At 44.3% G+C, this 17268-nt stretch overlaps 1 protein-coding gene across 1 annotated transcript; it reads left to right on the top strand.

Moving 5' to 3' along the window:
* Positions 1–1611: 1611 nt before the first annotated feature.
* On the top strand, positions 1612–8254 carry LOC105522193 (chromosome unknown open reading frame, human C2orf40). The gene is made up of 4 exons (XM_011956631.1): positions 1612–1842; positions 2649–2696; positions 4647–4804; positions 7854–8254. The coding sequence occupies exons 1-4, from the start codon at positions 1758–1760 to the stop codon at positions 8013–8015; spliced, it is 453 nt and encodes a 150-aa protein (XP_011812021.1). The 5' UTR covers positions 1612–1757; the 3' UTR covers positions 8016–8254.
* Positions 8255–17268: the final 9014 nt, after the last annotated feature.

The following is a 17268-nucleotide window of genomic DNA, read 5'->3' on the forward strand; positions in this document are numbered from 1 at the left end:
CTCTTTCTCTTTCTTTCTCTCTTTTTCTTTCTCTTTCTTTCTTTCTCCTCTTTCTCTCTCTTTTCCCTCCCTTCTTTCCTCCCTCCCTCTCTCTCTCTTTCTTTCCCTCCCTCCCTCTGTCTCTCTCTCTCTCTCTTTCTTTCTTTCTTTTTTTCTTTCTTTCTTTCTTTCATCTTTTCTCTGAGATGGAGTCTTACTCTGTCACCCAGGATGGACCGCAGTGATGCTTGGTTCATTGCAACTTCCGTCTCCCAGGTTCAAGCGATTCTCCTGCCTCAGCCTCCCAAGTAGCTGGGACTACAGGCATGCGCCACCACACTCGGCTAATTTTTTATATTTTTAGTAGAGTACGGGGTTTCACCAAGTTGACCGGGCTGGTCTCAAACTCCTGACCTCAAGCGATGTGCCTGCCATGGCCTCCCAAAATGCTGAGGTTACAGGTGCCAGCCACCACACTCAGCCCCACAAGTTTTATTTCTCTAGGTTAAACACCTAAACTCCTTTAATTTCTTCTCATGTAACATGTGCTTGGGCCCTAGTCCTCTCTGGACACTCTCCTTTGACCACAACTCCAGTTTTTCTATGACCTTCTTCAAGTGAGATGACGTGAACTGAACTAAATAGTAGAGGGGAGGTCTGCTCAGAGCTGTGATGGAACAGAGACAGGACAGTTACTTTCCTTTTTTAAGTATCCTTTATTGAACAGCCTAAGATTGCAATGTCTTTTTAAACAACTACATCACTGTAGACCCACCTGAGCACAGACAGCAAAAACCACTGCAGCTCTCCCACAGGCTGCTGTGCACTACGCTGATATCTTAGCTCGTCGCCCAGCAGACTCCCAGCTCTCGTAGGGAAGGTGCGAGGGAAATCACAACCTCTCTTCCCTGGCCCTTCAGTGTGGTTCCTAGGGATCTTATGAAGCCCTTTCCATGCCATTAAACCTCAAAAAATTGGGTGGCCGTGTAATTTATCATCCAAGCTGAAACACTTTTGAGAGCAAAAGGAGGCACTATCATTAGTTTACAAGGACAAGAGGTATATACCAGGACTATCCCTGGACAGCCAGAAAGTGTGGCCACCCTACCCGTGAATTACCAGGGAGGCACTTAGCAGGAAATAGACTTAAGTTCTAGCAGGTTCCCTGTCCCATCCCAGAGGGCAGGCCAGCAGGCTCCCTGGATGGCCCAATGACTCTGAAGGCAGTTAGGTAGCACTTTAATTCAAATGCTGCAGGAGGTTAGTAGCTTAGGTGGCTGCTTAGGGACCATGGGTGTGTTAAGTGACTTGGGCTGAGAGGCATTCGAATTCAAAATTTGTCAACATTGGGTATGCTAATAAAATGCATCCTCAGGTAGGGCAGCCAGCTTGTCACTCTTGGCTATGGATATATTTTTCTCCCCAACTCCATAGTAAATTCTTTATGCAGAGGTTCTCTTTTAAAACATTTATCTTTTCCCCCAGCTTTATTGATGTATAATTCACAAACAAAGCAGGGCTTCTTAATTTGATTTGGGTCACAGACATTTTTGAGAGTCTGGCAAAAGCTATGGTTCCTATTCCCAGAAAATTTGCCTTTGCAGATGCAAACACAATTTTACATGCCTTTCTAGACCCCCTGGAGCCTATCCATGGAAGGAGAGGCTAAGAACCCTGCTGAGAAAGTGGTCACCATTATCTCCATCCTGGGGCCTGACTCCAGTTCCTTTACACCCGAAGATGTGCTACTCACTACTTAACGATGTCAGCACGTCTGCATGCAACAGTTAAGGGTCAGAAGCTTCTATAGGTCCGCAAGCCAGTGCGCTGGGTGGAAATGTGTGTTCTATCGGGCCAGACAAGGTATTTTCTATTAAAAATTATTGAGCTGATCAGAAACACTTTTAAAAGTGAATACAAATGACAGCAAGTGGTACAAATCATGCTTGATTTTAGGATGATCTGGGCAAGATACAAAACTCGGCTGCACTTCTAGAGCGAAGGCAAGTTCCCCAGCGTGTGGGAGCCTGACTCCCATTTCTGCCTGCCTCTGTCTTCACACGGGTGACCTCTCTGGATCCTCTCTTCTTCTTATAAAAACACCAGTCACTGGATCTCTATCCCTCTAAATCCCATACGATAACATCTTGAGACCTTCCCGGTGATGGGTCAGGCTGGAAAAAAAAAAAAAAAGAAAAAAGAAAAAAAATTTTTTTAATGAAAAATCGTGAGATCCTTAATGGATTATATCTGAAAAGACCCCATTTCCAAATAAGCTCACATTCAGGGGTTTCTGGTGGATCGGAGTTTCAGGAGGACACTATTCAATGTATTACACCATGAAGCGAAAGTTTGCAGGAAGATAAGCATGACAGATGGCTGCCCCTCATAGTAAGACACAGGGCTAAAAGAACCGCATCACTCTGACTAGCACAAATCGTGATGCCTTTGGTCTACTGTGGTCATTATTACCAGTATTAGCCATGGGCAGTCTGAATTGTTTTTCCTGCAGGACAGGGAATACAACAAGCATTAAATACTGTGATGTTACCAAGTTGCCAAATCAAGCTGGGGGCCCACAGTTCTTTTTTCCCACTCTGATTTCTGCCTTTGATAAATTGAAGGGAGCAGTGTAACTCTGATATGGATTTCAATTTTCATTCTTTTAGGTGGCATAAGTGGAAATAAACTCAAGCTGATGCTTCAAAAACGAGAAGGTAAATATACCCCAAATGGATAAGGGATGCATTCTTAACTGGATGGAAATGAAGTGGCAATATGAAATGTGCTCACTGGAGTCTTGTATTTGGAAAATCAAAAGTGTTTACTCCTTAAAAGGTTAGCATATATGAAGGGCTTATTCTGTGGGTATGTGCTATGGTATTTTATTAGATAAATACTGCCAGTAAATGTCTGAAGGTTATTTTTCTGAAACCTGTCAGTATGGACTCAAAAATAAAAGAAACAGTGGTACGGTTAATTGCATGCTATTTATTTTAGGATCATGAAGCACTTTAGAGACTATCTTTGGAGCACATAATCCTCAGCTGGTGGGGCAGGCGTGGAACACCATTGTTGCCGTAGTCCGTGTCTCCAATGAGCTCGTGGGGAAGGGTTTCAAACAGGAAAGTCTTTCTTGTTATTAGCCTCTGTTTTGAAAAATGCATCTAAGATAAATGTGACAGTGGCAAAATGTCATAGAAACTGAACAGTCTGGGGGTCCCAACATGCAGGTTCTGGACCTGCTGTAATCAGATCAGGTGAATCAATTGTGGGGTCTTGTGAATGTCATTTCCCCTCTCCCAACTTTCATCTCTATCTGTAAAATTAAGAATCTCTTAGAAATGAAAAAGCGTGACCACACTTCTGATGTGACCATTTAGTCATGTATTCTTTCCCTCCTAGTTTACGGGGCATTCTAGCAGGCTGAACTTCCTCCCTGAAGTGGGGTCTTCAGTCGTTCTTCCCACACCCCCTAGTTGCTGCTCAGGGACCCTCCCACAGGTGGCTGGAGAACAGGCGGCCACTCTTGCAGGCAAGGATTTCCTTGGGGGCGTTCCCAGCATCTTTCCCTGGGTTTCCTTCCAGCCACCCGTGAATCCCTGGTCCACTCCCAATCTCTGAGGCGGCTCAGAGTGTCCCCTCCCTGTGCTGTGTGGTGGTGAGAGCCTCACCTCACTGATGCCCAGGGATGAACAATGCCCTCACAGAACCAGCTTGTTATAGGTGAGCAAGTTGCTGAGAGAGTCACAACTCCTAGGTGTGCATCCCGCAGCCTCGTCTCAGTTCAAACCAAGAAACACATATTGAGCACCTACTGTATACAAAACAGTGTAACAGTCCCTGAAGGGACTGTAAACAAACAAACAAAAAACCCTGCTGATATTTATCCATATGACCAACAAACGCATCAACCCTGCCTTTCCATGATCCTGTGCATTTTTCCTAACGTCTTTGAGAGGGACTGTCCATCCACTTTTATAGATAAGGGGACAGGGGCTGAGAACGTGACAGCAGGGGCAGAATGCCTCATGGCACAGTGGTTCCTCGGGCACATCCTGCAGAAGTGGTTCCGTTTCAGCAATTGAGACTGTGATGGAAAGACGTTAGCAGCAGCAGTGTGAGGGTGCGGGTCAGTATCCTGCATCAGTGGTCAGACTGTGAGGCGCAGAGAGGCACTGGCTTAAGGGAATTCTGTGTCTCAGCAGCCTGGTGTGAGAATCAGCTCTACTGTTGGGCAGCGTCTGGTCCCTGCTCACCCAGGGCTCGTCATTCCATTTCCTTTCTCTGACATAATCTCCTGAGCCAAGCACAACCCTCTTGTGTTTGTATATGCAATGGACATGCCCGTATACCTGTGTGGCACTAGATATCCAGTCTGTTTCCTGAATGATGAGCTGAATTTCATTTCTACCCTGAGGACCCAGAGGTTGAAGTTTAGTCCACGTCTCTTTATATGGCTGTGCCAAATAAAACTTACTAACAGGAAGCATGGTGATGGATGCTACGAGGCTGTGTCACATTGCCACATGCAAGTAAGAATGAAGTTGAGAGTTAAAATCTTCCTACACATGGTGGTGGGGGAGGGAATGTATAACAGGGATTCACCGCAAGTGAGGAAGGAAATCATTCTTTGTGCTTTGGGGATGGGAAATTGATGATTTCAGCACCTGTTCCGACTAAGACTAAAGTGGCCGTTGATGAGAACAAAGCCAAAGAATTCCTCGGCAGCCTGAAGCGCCAGAAGCGGCAGCTGTGGGACCGGACTCGGCCCGAGGTGCAGCAGTGGTACCAGCAGTTTCTCTACATGGGCTTTGACGAAGCGGTGGGTGTTGCCTCGGGCTGCAGGCCTGGCTTCCACAGGGCAGGGTGGCAGGGAGGAGGCGTGGCTCAGGGAAACAGGAAGCAGAAAAATTCAGCTTTGCCGTTCATTCCTAAAGTAAGGGCCCCATCATATGCCAAGTGTTATCAGGCACTGGATCACGTTACCTATGGTGTAAAGTCAATGGCTGGAAGTTTCCACCAGGGCACATTCAGGAGGCAGAACCCAGGGCAGTCATGAACCAAAAACAGCGGGGACCTAGATTCATCGAGAATCTGACTTTCTTGGCAACCCTTTTAACTTGGCTGAACGGTTTTGCCAGGGTATCCTTAAAATAACTCACAATCCCCCAAAATTTTTTCACTTTTACCTTGAAGACTGTCAGAAACAACAGGGATGCCAGGATCTATGATGATAATGACAAGAGATGAAAAAGGACCTGTAAAGAGAGGATGGGTCTTTGTAGAGGTTTGGGGGAAAATTTGTCAATGCACTTAAAGGAAAAGATGTTTTACAGTTCGTGCGCCTAGATGGCACTGGTGGACGCATTCATTGAATGAAAGACAAAAAGTTTACAATCTTAGGCTCCCAGCTGGGGTGCATGTGCAGGTGAGACGGCAGCCCATGGAAGTCACAGAGGTGGCCACATGGATGTCCATCCATGGTGACTGACCTCAGGTGATCCACCCATCTCGGTCTCCCAAAGTGCTGGGATTACAGACGTGAGCCACGGCGCCCGTACCTGCATGTTAAACTCCCAATGCCCATTTTAATGATGGTCATCAAAGAAATGCAAATTACTGAAAGAGGATATAGCATTTTTGTTCATCAAACAAGTAAACGTATAATTTTAGTTTTCAATGAGAACACCAGATGCTGCTGAAGATTCCAGAAAACTTGCTCTTACATGTGACTCACAGGAATGCGCGATTTGACAACACTCAGAGATACTTAAACGCGATTCCGCCCTTGCCCCAGGAACCTCACTAGGAAGAATGTGGTCTAAGTAAAGGGCAAACTGCACAGAGATGTAAATAACAGCACCTGCCTTTTGGGTTGTTGTGAATGTGAAGTAAGTTCATACCTCTAAGTACTCAGAATCATGTTCGGCTCAGAGTTTGGCTCTACGTGTTCAGCTATTTGCACAGAAAAAGAAAAAAAGGCAAAAAGACACTTAGGCAACAAGTAATATGTCCAATGGTTGGAAATGTGAAGGACATTATGGTATAGCCACATGATTTCATTTTATGTAGCCATTAAAAATGATCTGTCTAAGGGATTTAGTTTTTTCTTCATCTACTGCAGTATTGTGTATACACTGTCTCAATGAATCACGTGCGCACTGTGAAAAACACTTCCAACTGCCCAGTTGGAGGTCCTGCCCGTGAAAAGCCCATCTGCTCCCTGGTGGGGCTGCACAGGCCACGAGTCCTCCCTCTACGTCTCACACAGGGAGGTATGAACTTACTTCACATTCACACATGGCGGCGGGCGGAGGTTGCAGTGAGCCGAGATCGCGCCACTTCACTCCAGCCTGGGTGAAAGAGTGAAACTCCCTCTTTAAAAAAATAAATACATAAATAAAATAAAATGAGAAAACCCAAGAAGCAAGATTGTTTCACCGTGGCCAAGAGTGTTGTATTATGGGAGAAGCAAAACTAGAGATAGAGCCAAAGAAGTCAGTGTCCTCCTTCCCAAGGCAGAGGCTGAGGTGGGCTCCGATGATTCAGACCCCAGGTATAGAGAATGGCAGTGAGAAACTGGAATCATGCTCTTGAACCCAGCACTAGCTGGCCCAGTACCCACCGAGACTGGATGACCACTGAGACCCAGAGACCACAGTCATGGGCTAGGTTGGGGATTCCAGCCTTACAAAGTTCTCAAATATTAATTAAAGTTCTTAAAAATTAATTAATAAAAATCACAAAGTTCTCAAAGAATTAATGTTCATTGGCAGTCTTGTTAAAATAAAAACAAGTTGCTGAGACCCAAACATCGGAAAGTTCCATGCAAGAGGCATGGAGTAGCTGCTGCCTGAGAACCTGCATTTGTGATTTGGATGCAGGGGTGCATGGGCCATGCTTGGAGAAAAACTGGCCCTGCACCCCAATAGCATGACCCGTTCACCCACCCATCTGTCATCTCCCTGCCTCTTTGCTCTCACACTGAATCTCTTGCCACATCCTGAGCATCAACACACGAGTCCTAGTCTAAATTAATCTTGCACCTTCACCACCACCAAAGAAAAATTAGTCTCGTCTTTAAAAAAAAAAAATGTATTAATAACCAAGATCAGTTGCCCAAACCAAAAACCTGAGCATCATTCTACACTTCTTACTCAGCTTTAGCTTCTCTATCCCTTTTATTATCTGTAACTGTCTCTTCTCATATCTGTCACTCAGGAACAGTAGGCTTCTTGAAGGCAGAGACTCTGTGGCAGCCTTCCAGTGTCTAGCACAGGCCATGACACACAGTGCCCATCTCAAAGCGTTTGCAGAATAAATAAGTGCATCTGTGTACACTCTAACCAACAACATAGGTAGAAGAGTCACCATCAAATATACCCCCAGTTCTCTGCCCTAGCACTATAATAGGCCAGTGCTGTGGTTGATCTAACTCAAGCAACATTTATTAAGTATCTACTATATGCAATATAAAGGGCCAGGCACAGGAATGGGTTAGGAAGGTAAGACAGTGTTTGCTGCAATAAGATGTGGCCTAAGGGTCAGGCCAAGTTGTTACTGCATTTGGGCAACTGTCCATTTGATTTACAGAGACAAAAACGTTTAAGTCTGGAGTACATTTAGCAAATATTTTACAAAATTTGCAAAGGTATGGGCCTGCACTCCTTTGGGAAAAGATAGCTTTTATCAGAGTGAATACTCCTGACTGTGTTGGCCTCTGAGCACAAGAATACGATAACAGGGAATTACTAAGGGTTGTTAATCATTGAAGAAAAACCACCATGGAGAAAGCCCATAGGTAAGATTAGGTCTTAGGGGACTGTGTGCCCTTAAATCCGTTCTCTCTCATTCTCTCTCTTTTCCTCCAGAAATTTGAAGATGATATCACCTATTGGCTTAACAGAGATCGAAATGGACATGAGTACTATGGCGATTACTACCAACGTCACTATGATGAAGACTCTGCAATTGGTCCCCGGAGCCCCTACAGCTTTAGGCACGGAGCCAGCGTCAACTACGATGACTACTAACCATGACTTGCTGCATGCTGTACAAGAAGCAAATAGCGGTTCTCTTCACCTATCTCCTAATGCCTTACACGACTTGGTTTCTGATTTGTTCTATTTCAGCAGATCTTTTCTACCTACTTTGTGTGATCAAAAAAGAAGAGTTAAAACAACACATGTAAATGCCTTTTGATATTTCATGGGAATGCCTAACAATGCATCTCATTTAAAAATAGAAATAAAGCATTTTGTTAAAAAGAAAAGTCTCAGAAGTCATTTGGGTGCAAATTAAGCTGGTGACATTGCTCGTTCCCTTGATATTTTGAAGTTGCATATGAGAAGCACCTCTCCGTTATCACCCTGAGATTCCTCACCGCCACCCAGGCAGACCACGGGACTGAGCAAGAGGTCTTCAGTTTGTTAAAACGCAGTCTACATGAAATGCAAGACATACGATTAGCAAGAAAAGCTAGTTGAAAATGATCTGTGGTTACAGAACGTGGAGGATTCCAATCATTTGACAGAGAATCTTTCTGGTTTGGAGCTAGAGCTGGACCTGTTTAATATTACCATCCAGGAAATGAAGGACAATAGAAAAAAACCCTGAAAATTGGTTGATTTCAGAGCCACAGTTATCTAAAAAATAAAACTTTGTTCCATGAATTTAAGACATATTTAAGAATATTCTTTGCATTGTAAACAACCTGAGTGAATGAAAGAAAAGGTAGTATTTGCGTGAGGAGAGGGAGGATAAGAAGACGGGGAAGTGAGTGCAGAATCTGAGCCTTTGCTGATAGGAGGGGTCTGGTTCCAGCCTATGCAGGACTGCAGCGGGTGAGGTGGGGGAGGAGATTAACAGCATGAGGTGGGCAACTCAGAATGAGTCTTAGACTTTTGTGTGTCACAGACTCCTCTGACAGTCTGATGAAAGCTTTTTGCTCTTTCCCTCAGAAAAATTACATGCAATTTTGCAGAGAGCCTCTGAAACATACCCCCATTCAGAAACCCTATGTAATCAATAACCCTGGGCCCAGTAGGAAGCACTGGATTCAGAGCAGCGGTGTTTACAGACAATCATAAACAAAGGCCGTTCTTTTCTTCCTTGGGGAGCCATACAAATTAAAACTGTAGTAAAATAGACATAAAAGTGACCCTTTTAAGCATTTTCGGGTGTACAATTCAGTGGTTAAGTATATTCACATTGTTGTGCAACCATCATCACCATTCATTCATCTCTGGAACTTTTTCATCTTCCCAAACTGATACCGTATCCTTTAAACACTAACTCCCCATTCCTACCCCCAACACCCTGGCAACCCCCATTCTACTTTCTGTCTCTGAATGTCCACTCTAGGGACTTCATATAAGTAGTGTAATACAGTATTTGTCTTTGTGTGTCTGACTTATTTCACTTAGCGTAATGACCTCAAGTTTCATCCATGTTGCAGCATGTGTCGGAATTTCCTTCCTTTTTAAGGCAGAATAATATTCCATTGTATAGATGGACCACTTTTGCTTATCCATTCAACCATCAGTGGATACTTGGGCTGCTTCTGTCTCTCGGCTGTTGTGAATGCTGCTGCTGTGAACGCGGGTGTGCAAGTATCTTTTTGTGTCCCTGCTTTCAATTCTCTTTGGAATTGCTGGATCACATATTCATTCTGTTCACTTTTTTGAGGAACCAGGCCAGGCACAGTGGCTCACGCCTGTAATCCCAGCAATTTGGGAGCCTGAAGTGGACTAAAATACAAAAATTAGCTGGGTATGGTGGCGGGCACCTGTAGTCCCAGCTGTTTGGATGAACGGAGGCAAGATGGCGCACTTCTGGGTTCTTCATCACTAGCTTTTCCCGTGCAGCCGGCACCCGGGAAGATGCAGACCAACCAGGCATACGCCAGGTGATGTTAATCTGAAGAGACCAAGATTCACCTGGTCGCACCTACGGAACGCCCCCCCCAACCCACACACCTGTGCCCCGCCTATTGCCCTCCACTCCTAGAAAAGCCGCTCCCCAGGAGCGCGCCGTGGGCGGGTTTTCTCAGCCCCCGACTCTTGTCCAGACTCTACTAGAAACTCTGCCGGAGAGCTCCACCGGGGGATTCTCGGCCTCTGCCGGAGGCCAACAGACCTCACCTTACACACCTTTTTCCCTGGAGCTAGATGACCAAAGAAGAAATTTGCAGTTTTGCTTTTAGCCTTGCCTACTCGCTGGTTCTTTTGTGCCTGCTCTGGTGGTCTTAGAAAAACAAATCAGGCCGGGCACGGTGGCTCAAGCCTGTAATCCCAGCACTTTGGGAGGCCGAGACGGGCGGATCACGAGGTCAGGAGATCGAGACCATCCTGGCTAACATGGTGAAACCCCGTCTCTACTAAAAAAATACAAAAAACTAGCCGGGCGAGGTGGCGGGCGCCTGTAGTCCCAGCTACTCGGGAGGCTGAGGCAGGAGAATGGCGTGAACCCGGGAGGCGGAACTTGCGGTGAGCTGAGATCCGGCCACTGCACTCCAGCCTGGGCGACAGAGCGAGACTCCGTCTCAAAAAAAAAAAAAAAAAAAAAAAAAAAAAAAAAAAAAAAAAAAAAAAAAAAAAAAAAAAAAAAAAAAAAAAAAAAAAGAAAAACAAATCAGTTGGTGCCCAACCCGGGAGGAGACCCCTCCTCAGGCCTTTAAGGGTTGAGGAACCTCCTCCTGCTCCCACGCCGCACACGGACCAGGACCTGAGACCTGCTTCCCTCACTCTCACGGCCTCTCTGGGGTAAGTGCCCTCTGGGGTAAGTACCTCCCTCTGCCAAAAAATCCTGCGCAGGTCCGAGGCCCACTTTTGAGCCACCAAGTGGCTTGGGAGACCCGTTCAGGACGGAGACGTCTGCCTGAAGGTAATCTCCACCTTGGCTCCAAGAGCCTCCAGTCTGTCTCTGGTGGTTCCAAAGGACGCTTTGAAGCCAGGCAGAGATCCATTTTCATTTCCATTGTGTCCATTGTGTAAGTAAAGAGGAAACAAATTGGAAACCCCCAGTCCAAATTTTTAAAGAGCACCCCCTTAGGGTGCCTCCAAGCCAATTTAAAAACCTTACAGCGGTTAATTTTCCTTTCCACTGTGGCGTGGCCCCAATACAAACTAGACAGTCTCAGTGGCCACCACAGGGCACCTTAGACCGCAGTGTTCTGATCGACCTTAGCAATTTCTGCCAGCGGCTAGGCAAGTGGTTCGAAATTAATTACAAGGCTTTTGGGCCTTACGCTTTCCTCTCTATACTCCTCCTTCTCTCCCTGCTCTCCCCACCCCCTCCCTTCCTGCCCAGACTCCTCCTCCTTGCTCCTTATCGACTGGTAGCCCGCTCCTAGCAGCGGCTTTGCAGCCCAGTCGTAACCCCAGACGAGAGAGCACACACCCCACAGACTCCAAGGCTACAAAAGGAGCCTGCTGTAAGTGCGGCAAGGCAGGACACTATGCCAACAGGTGTCCACAAGGTCCCCGAGCCCCAACGCAGCCTTGCTATAAGTGCAAGGCGTCAGGACATAGGGCTGGTGAATGTCCTAACCCTCCTCCACCAGTAACCCTCTGTCCTGCTTGCCAACAGGAAGGACACTGGAAGTCTGATTGCCCCACCCTGGGAACAGGTGCCGCGTCTCAACATGACCCCCTTTCCCAGGATCCTGGGAGCTCCTTCCAGCTCCTACATTTGGACGACGACAACTGAAGGTGCCGAGACTCGGGGACCCCTATCACCCTCGCGGAGCCGCGGGTAACTCTCTTGGTAGCGGGTAAGACAATTTTTTAATTGACAGCAGGGCTGTCTATTCTGTTTTGCCATCCTTCTCTGGACCTAGCCTTCCATCCAATATCTCTGTAGTAGGAGTGTACGGAAAGTCATCCACTCCATGAAAAACTCCACTCCTTAATTGCTGCCTGGCCAACAACTACTTTGCGCACTCGTTCCTCATTTCCAGCTAAAAAGGGCCCCCACCGAAAGTAATCAGTGGAAATCAGTTGAACTTTCTCCCACTCGCCTCAAACTTACTAAATTTTCTTAACTATCTCATACTCCCCAGCCTTGCCAGGACCATCCTTCTAGGTTTTGCCCATATTCCAACATGCGCTTCCATTCCTCATTCCTATACTAATACTGTGCCTTATTTTATGTTTTGCCCTCATTTTGATCAAATTTCTCCCTGCCAAGATTCAAGAAATCACTCGTGTCACCTTCAACCAAGTGCTTCTTCATCCTTGCGTCCAAACACCAACCATAGGCCCCGATCTTGGCGACGTCCTTTAACAGCAGGAAGTAGCCAGACAGACCATGGCGCCCCTTTATCACTATTATCAATAAAAGGTTGGACTGTTTGGATGAACGGAGGCAAGATGGTGCACTTCCGGGTTCATCACTAGCTTTTCCCGTGCAGCCGGCACCCGGGAAGATGCAGACCAACCAGGCATGCGCCAGGTGATGTTAATCTGAAGAGACCAAGATTCACCTGGTCGCACCTACGGAACGCGCCTCCCCCCACACACGCCTGTGCCCCGCCTATTGCCCTCCACTCCTAGAAAAGCCGCTCCCGGCGAGCGCGCCGGGGGCGGGCTTTCTCAGCCCCCTAGTCTTGTCGGGACTCTATTAGAAACTCCGCCGGAGAGCTCCACGGGGGACTCTCTTGGCCTCTGCCGGAGGTCGACAGACCTCACCTTACACACCTTTTTCCCTGGAGCTAGATGACCAAAGAATAAATTTGCAGTTTTGCTTTTAGCCTTGCCTACTTGCTGGTTCTTTTGTGCCTGCTCTGGTGGTCTTAGAAAAACAAATCACCAGCTACTAGGGAGGCTGAGGCAGGGGAATCGCTTGAACCCAGGAGGCAGAGGTTGCAGTGAGCCGAGATTGCGCCATTGCACTCCAGCCTGGGCAACAGAGCGAGACTCCATCTGAAAAAAAAAAAAAATTTGAGGAACCCTCCATGCTGTTTTCTACAGCAGCGGTGCATTTTGCATTCCCACCCTCAACATTTTGTTTCTTTTTCTTAACTATACTGAGCTGCTGAGTTGGCTCAAATCCCAATGCAATCTTAAAGAGGAGTAAAGGAGGTGATGGAGGACATCTTTGCTTCATTCCTTATCTTAAAGGGACTGCTTTCTATGTTCCTCCTTAACTATACTTGCTAGACTTTTTTTGTAGATGTCCTTTTTCAAGTTAAAAAAAATTTCCTTCTAAAAATATGCTAAGACTTTTTTAATGTCATACATTATATGGATGTTTAATTCTGTTTTTTTCTTTATTAAGTTACTTTTAAATCTGTTACTAAGGTGAATTTTATTAATAACAATTCTAATAGTAGTCAAGTTGCTGGAATAAACCCAACTTGATCAAGATGTATCATCTTTTATTATTCATTGCTGGATCTGGTTTGGTAATATCTGTTCAGAATTTTTGCATGCATGTTCATAAAGTGAGATTGAATTGGCCTGCAGTTCTCTTTCTGGTTGTGTTCTTGCAGTTTGGGTATCAAGGTTATACTGGCCTCATAAAATGAATTGAGAATGTTTTGTTTTCTTTTCTCTGTGTAAGAATGGTGAGAATGAAATAGTCGTTTCTTGAATATTTAGTAGCTTTCAGATTGAGCCATTTTGACTTGGTTTCTTTATGAGAAAAATTTTGACTGTTGGTTATATTTCTTTTACAGGTAAAGGATCATTCTGATTTTGTGTTTCTCTTTGAGTTGGTTTTGCTAAGTTCTGTCTTTCTAGGAAGTCATCCACTATATTAAAGTTCTAAAGTGTGTTGACAGCAGTTCTTATTCTCTCTTGTATTTCTCTGTAGCATCTGCATTTATGTTCTTTTTTCTTTCCATTTGTGTGTTTTTAAAAAAATGAACCATGCTTTTTCCAGTAGTTTTTTGTGTTTTATTTTGTTGATCTCTTTTGTGTGTTTCTCTATTTCATTAATTTCTGTCCTTTTAATTTCCTTCCTTCTACTTCTGTGGGTCTTTGACTCAATTCGATCTTAGCTCCATTTTGAGTCTTCTCATTTTTGTTTTTAAGGCAAGCACTTAATGCTCTATGTTTCCTTGCAAGTATTGTATCCCATGTGTTTGATGTAAAAAACTAGATGGTGAAATTTTTAATTTCAATTATGATTTCTCCTTTGACCCATATATTGTTGCGTTATTAAATTTCCAAGTGAGTGAACTTTTCTAATTATGTTACATGCTTTGTTTTCCAACTGAATTGCATTGCAGTAAGAAAAGTGGTCGGGCGGATTTCAATCCTTCAAAGTGTATTGGTTGAGCCTTATGTTTGGGGTGTGCCAATCCCAGCAACTGTTCCACATGTGCTTGAAAGAAGTGTGTCTTTTCCAAATGTCAGATGCCATAAACACCCATTAATTCAAGCTCCGTAGTTTTACCGTTCACATTTTCCACTTGCTGATTTTTTTGTCTGTTTCATCTGATAACTGAGAAATGTGTTACAATCTTCTACTATGATGATAGACTTAAAATTTCTCCTTTTATATCATGAGGCTATGCACAATTCATATACATACATACATAAATTTAGGATCAGTGCCTTTTCCCAGTAAATGGAATTATCATTATGTAGGAAATTTCCTTATTTTGAGTAATACTTGTTGCTTGAATTCTCCTTTGATATTAATATGACTATACTTGCCTGCTTTGGGCATTTTCCTGGTCTGTCTGTTCCACTGTTTGACTTTTAATCTTTCTGTGCTTTAGGTGTTTCTGTTGTAATAAGCACGTAGCTGAATTTTGTTTTGTTTCTAAAATATAACAAAACCTTAACTGGAGACTTTAGTCCACTTATGCTTACTGTGATTAGTGATTTGGTTTTATTGATAAATCACATTTTGAACATTTGATCTGCTTCATTTTACTTGCTCCTTTCCCCTCTCTTCCTTCATTTGGACTCTTTTATTTTCTTTTGCTCATGGACTCTTCTCTCGCTACTTCCACTGAAGGTATACACTGATCTCTTCTATTGGTGTTTGCCTTATTTCATACATATTAATAAGTTAAAGGGACTCAACAGCCATAGTGTTCTCCTGGACAATACATGGGCCTTGCATTCCCCCTTCCAACTTACATGTGACTGCAACTTGGCATTTTAAATCTAGTCTGCTTTATTTTCCCTGCAAATTATCTTTTTTTTTTTGAGACGGAGTCTTGCTCTGTCGCCCGCGCTGGAGTGCAGTGGCCGGATCTCAGCTCACCGCAAGCTCCGCCTCCCGGGTTTACGCCATTCTCCTGCCTCAGCCTCCCGAGTAGCTGGGACTACAGGCGCCCACCGCCTCGCCCGGCTAGTTTTTTGTATTTTTTTAGTAGAGACGGGGTTTCACTGTGTTAGCCAGGATGGTCTCGATCTCCTGACCTCGTGATCCGCCCGTCTCGGCCTCCCAAAGTGCTGGGATTACAGGCTTGAGCCACCGCGCCCGGCCGCAAATTATCTTTGTTTCATCATCAGTGGTTTGTTTAGATTGTCACATAATTATTTTAGCTCACTGTTTCTCCTTAAAACTCAGCCCATGCATCTGAGATCATTTTCCTTTGGTTTGAATCATATCCTTCAGAATCCATTTAGTGAGGGTCATTTGGTGGTAAACTCTCAAATTTGCTTGGCACTTTCCTGTGTTTTACATGGCATAAAATTCTTGGTTATTTAATCAATACTTTGAATTTATTTTACTGTCTCTGGTTTCCACTGCTGATGTTAAGAATTTCATTACTCATCTAATAGCCATTCCTCTGTAGGTGATACTGTCCTCTTTTATTGTTTTGACACTGACTTGTCTTGTGATCTATATTCACATCTATGTCCACAAATATTAATGTTTGAAGCTTGTTGGGCTTAATCAGAGGATTGGTGTCTTTCGAACAATTTGGAAAATTCTCCATTTTTTTCTTTGAATAGCATCTCTCCCTCATTCTATTAGATCTTTCTGGAATGTTGTATTCATGTATGTAAATTTCAATTATATTTTTCCTTTCTTATTCAAAATGCTTGGGCTGTATCTCTTGTTCCCTGTTCAGACTTTCAAGTTTCTCTTTTCTTTCTTTAAATGTATAAAACACTCTTATATTTTTGTCATTTCCAGTATCGGAGGTTGTTGTGAATCTCTTTTTGCCTACCATCTATGGTTTCTCATTCATAGTGACTGTCTCCTTGATTTTATGTAATTTCTTTTTTTTTTTTGATACGGAGTCTTGCTCTGTCGCCCAGGCTGGAGTGCAGTGGCGCCATCTCCACTCACTGCAAGCTCCGCCTCCCAGGTTCAGGCCATTCTCCTGTCTCAGCCTCCCATGTAGCTGAACTACAGGTGCCCGCCACCATGCCCGGCTAATTTTTGCATTTTTAGTAGAGACAGGGTTTCACCGTGTTAGCCAGGGTGGTCTCGATCTCCCGACCTCATGATCCGCCCTCCTCGGCCTCCCAAAGTGCTGGGATTACAGGCGTGAGCCACCGCACCCGGCGATTTTATGTAATTTCTAACTATGACCTGCTCATTCTTTTTGGAATGTTGTTTTTAAGAAACACTTGAAAGCTGAGTTAAGGTGAATTTCTCCAGACAGCACTGGCATTTTCTTTTGCTAGTGGCTTGGGGTGCAATGCAGTCTACCAAACTGGGACCACCTTAAATTCTGTGCTTGTGGATTTACAGACCAAACAGGGACACCTTGTACTTACTGTTCTCACTCCACTCCCACCAAACTGAAATTTGAAAGAAAGCATCCTCACTGCCCACTTCTGTGTGATGGATTTATTTCTCATTGGCCCGTGCACCAAGGTAGAGCCTTTTGGGAGCTCAGTTTGATGCAGGGTAATCTGGCCTAAACTTTATCTCCTGTTCTGAGCCCTTGGCAGCTTTCAAAGATTCTCAAGCTCTGCATGATTCTGTAGATATTTTCAAGCAAAAGCTGGTTTTCCCTTCCTTTTGGGACTCTGCAGATTCTTTATTTATCATCCAAGGAAAGTGTATATAAAATAATATCCAGCATTTCATGTGTTCCCATTCAGGGGTTTATTTACATTAATCTGTCATACTGCTGGAGACAGAACTCCTATTTGGTCATTTATTTCAAACCAAACATTCTTTACCTTTTTTGTCTCTGGAAGTCTTTAAGAATAACAATTGTAAATGCATAAAATGAAGTACACAGGATTACAAAGGAAATCAATTATATTGAAAAAGTTTCCAACCTTTTAAAAGACAAATTTATGAGATAGTAATAAATGTGTTTCTTCATGCTGTAAGTAACAAGACTTACTGGTAGGTGTA

This window comes from Colobus angolensis, unplaced genomic scaffold, assembly GCF_000951035.1.
Source record: "Colobus angolensis palliatus isolate OR3802 unplaced genomic scaffold, Cang.pa_1.0 Scaffold42, whole genome shotgun sequence".
Classification (NCBI taxonomy): domain Eukaryota; kingdom Metazoa; phylum Chordata; class Mammalia; order Primates; family Cercopithecidae; genus Colobus; species Colobus angolensis.

Bases quoted from the DNA above. Each gene is read 5' to 3' on its own strand.
- LOC105522193 (XM_011956631.1), top strand. From the start codon at position 1,758: ATGCAACAGTTAAGGGTCAGAAGCTTCTATAGGTCCGCAAGCCAGTGC. The intron at 2,697-4,646 runs GTAAATATACCC...TGATGATTTCAG, and splicing joins GATGCTTCAAAAACGAGAAG to CACCTGTTCCGACTAAGACT. The intron at 4,805-7,853 runs GTGGGTGTTGCC...CTTTTCCTCCAG, and splicing joins ACATGGGCTTTGACGAAGCG to AAATTTGAAGATGATATCAC.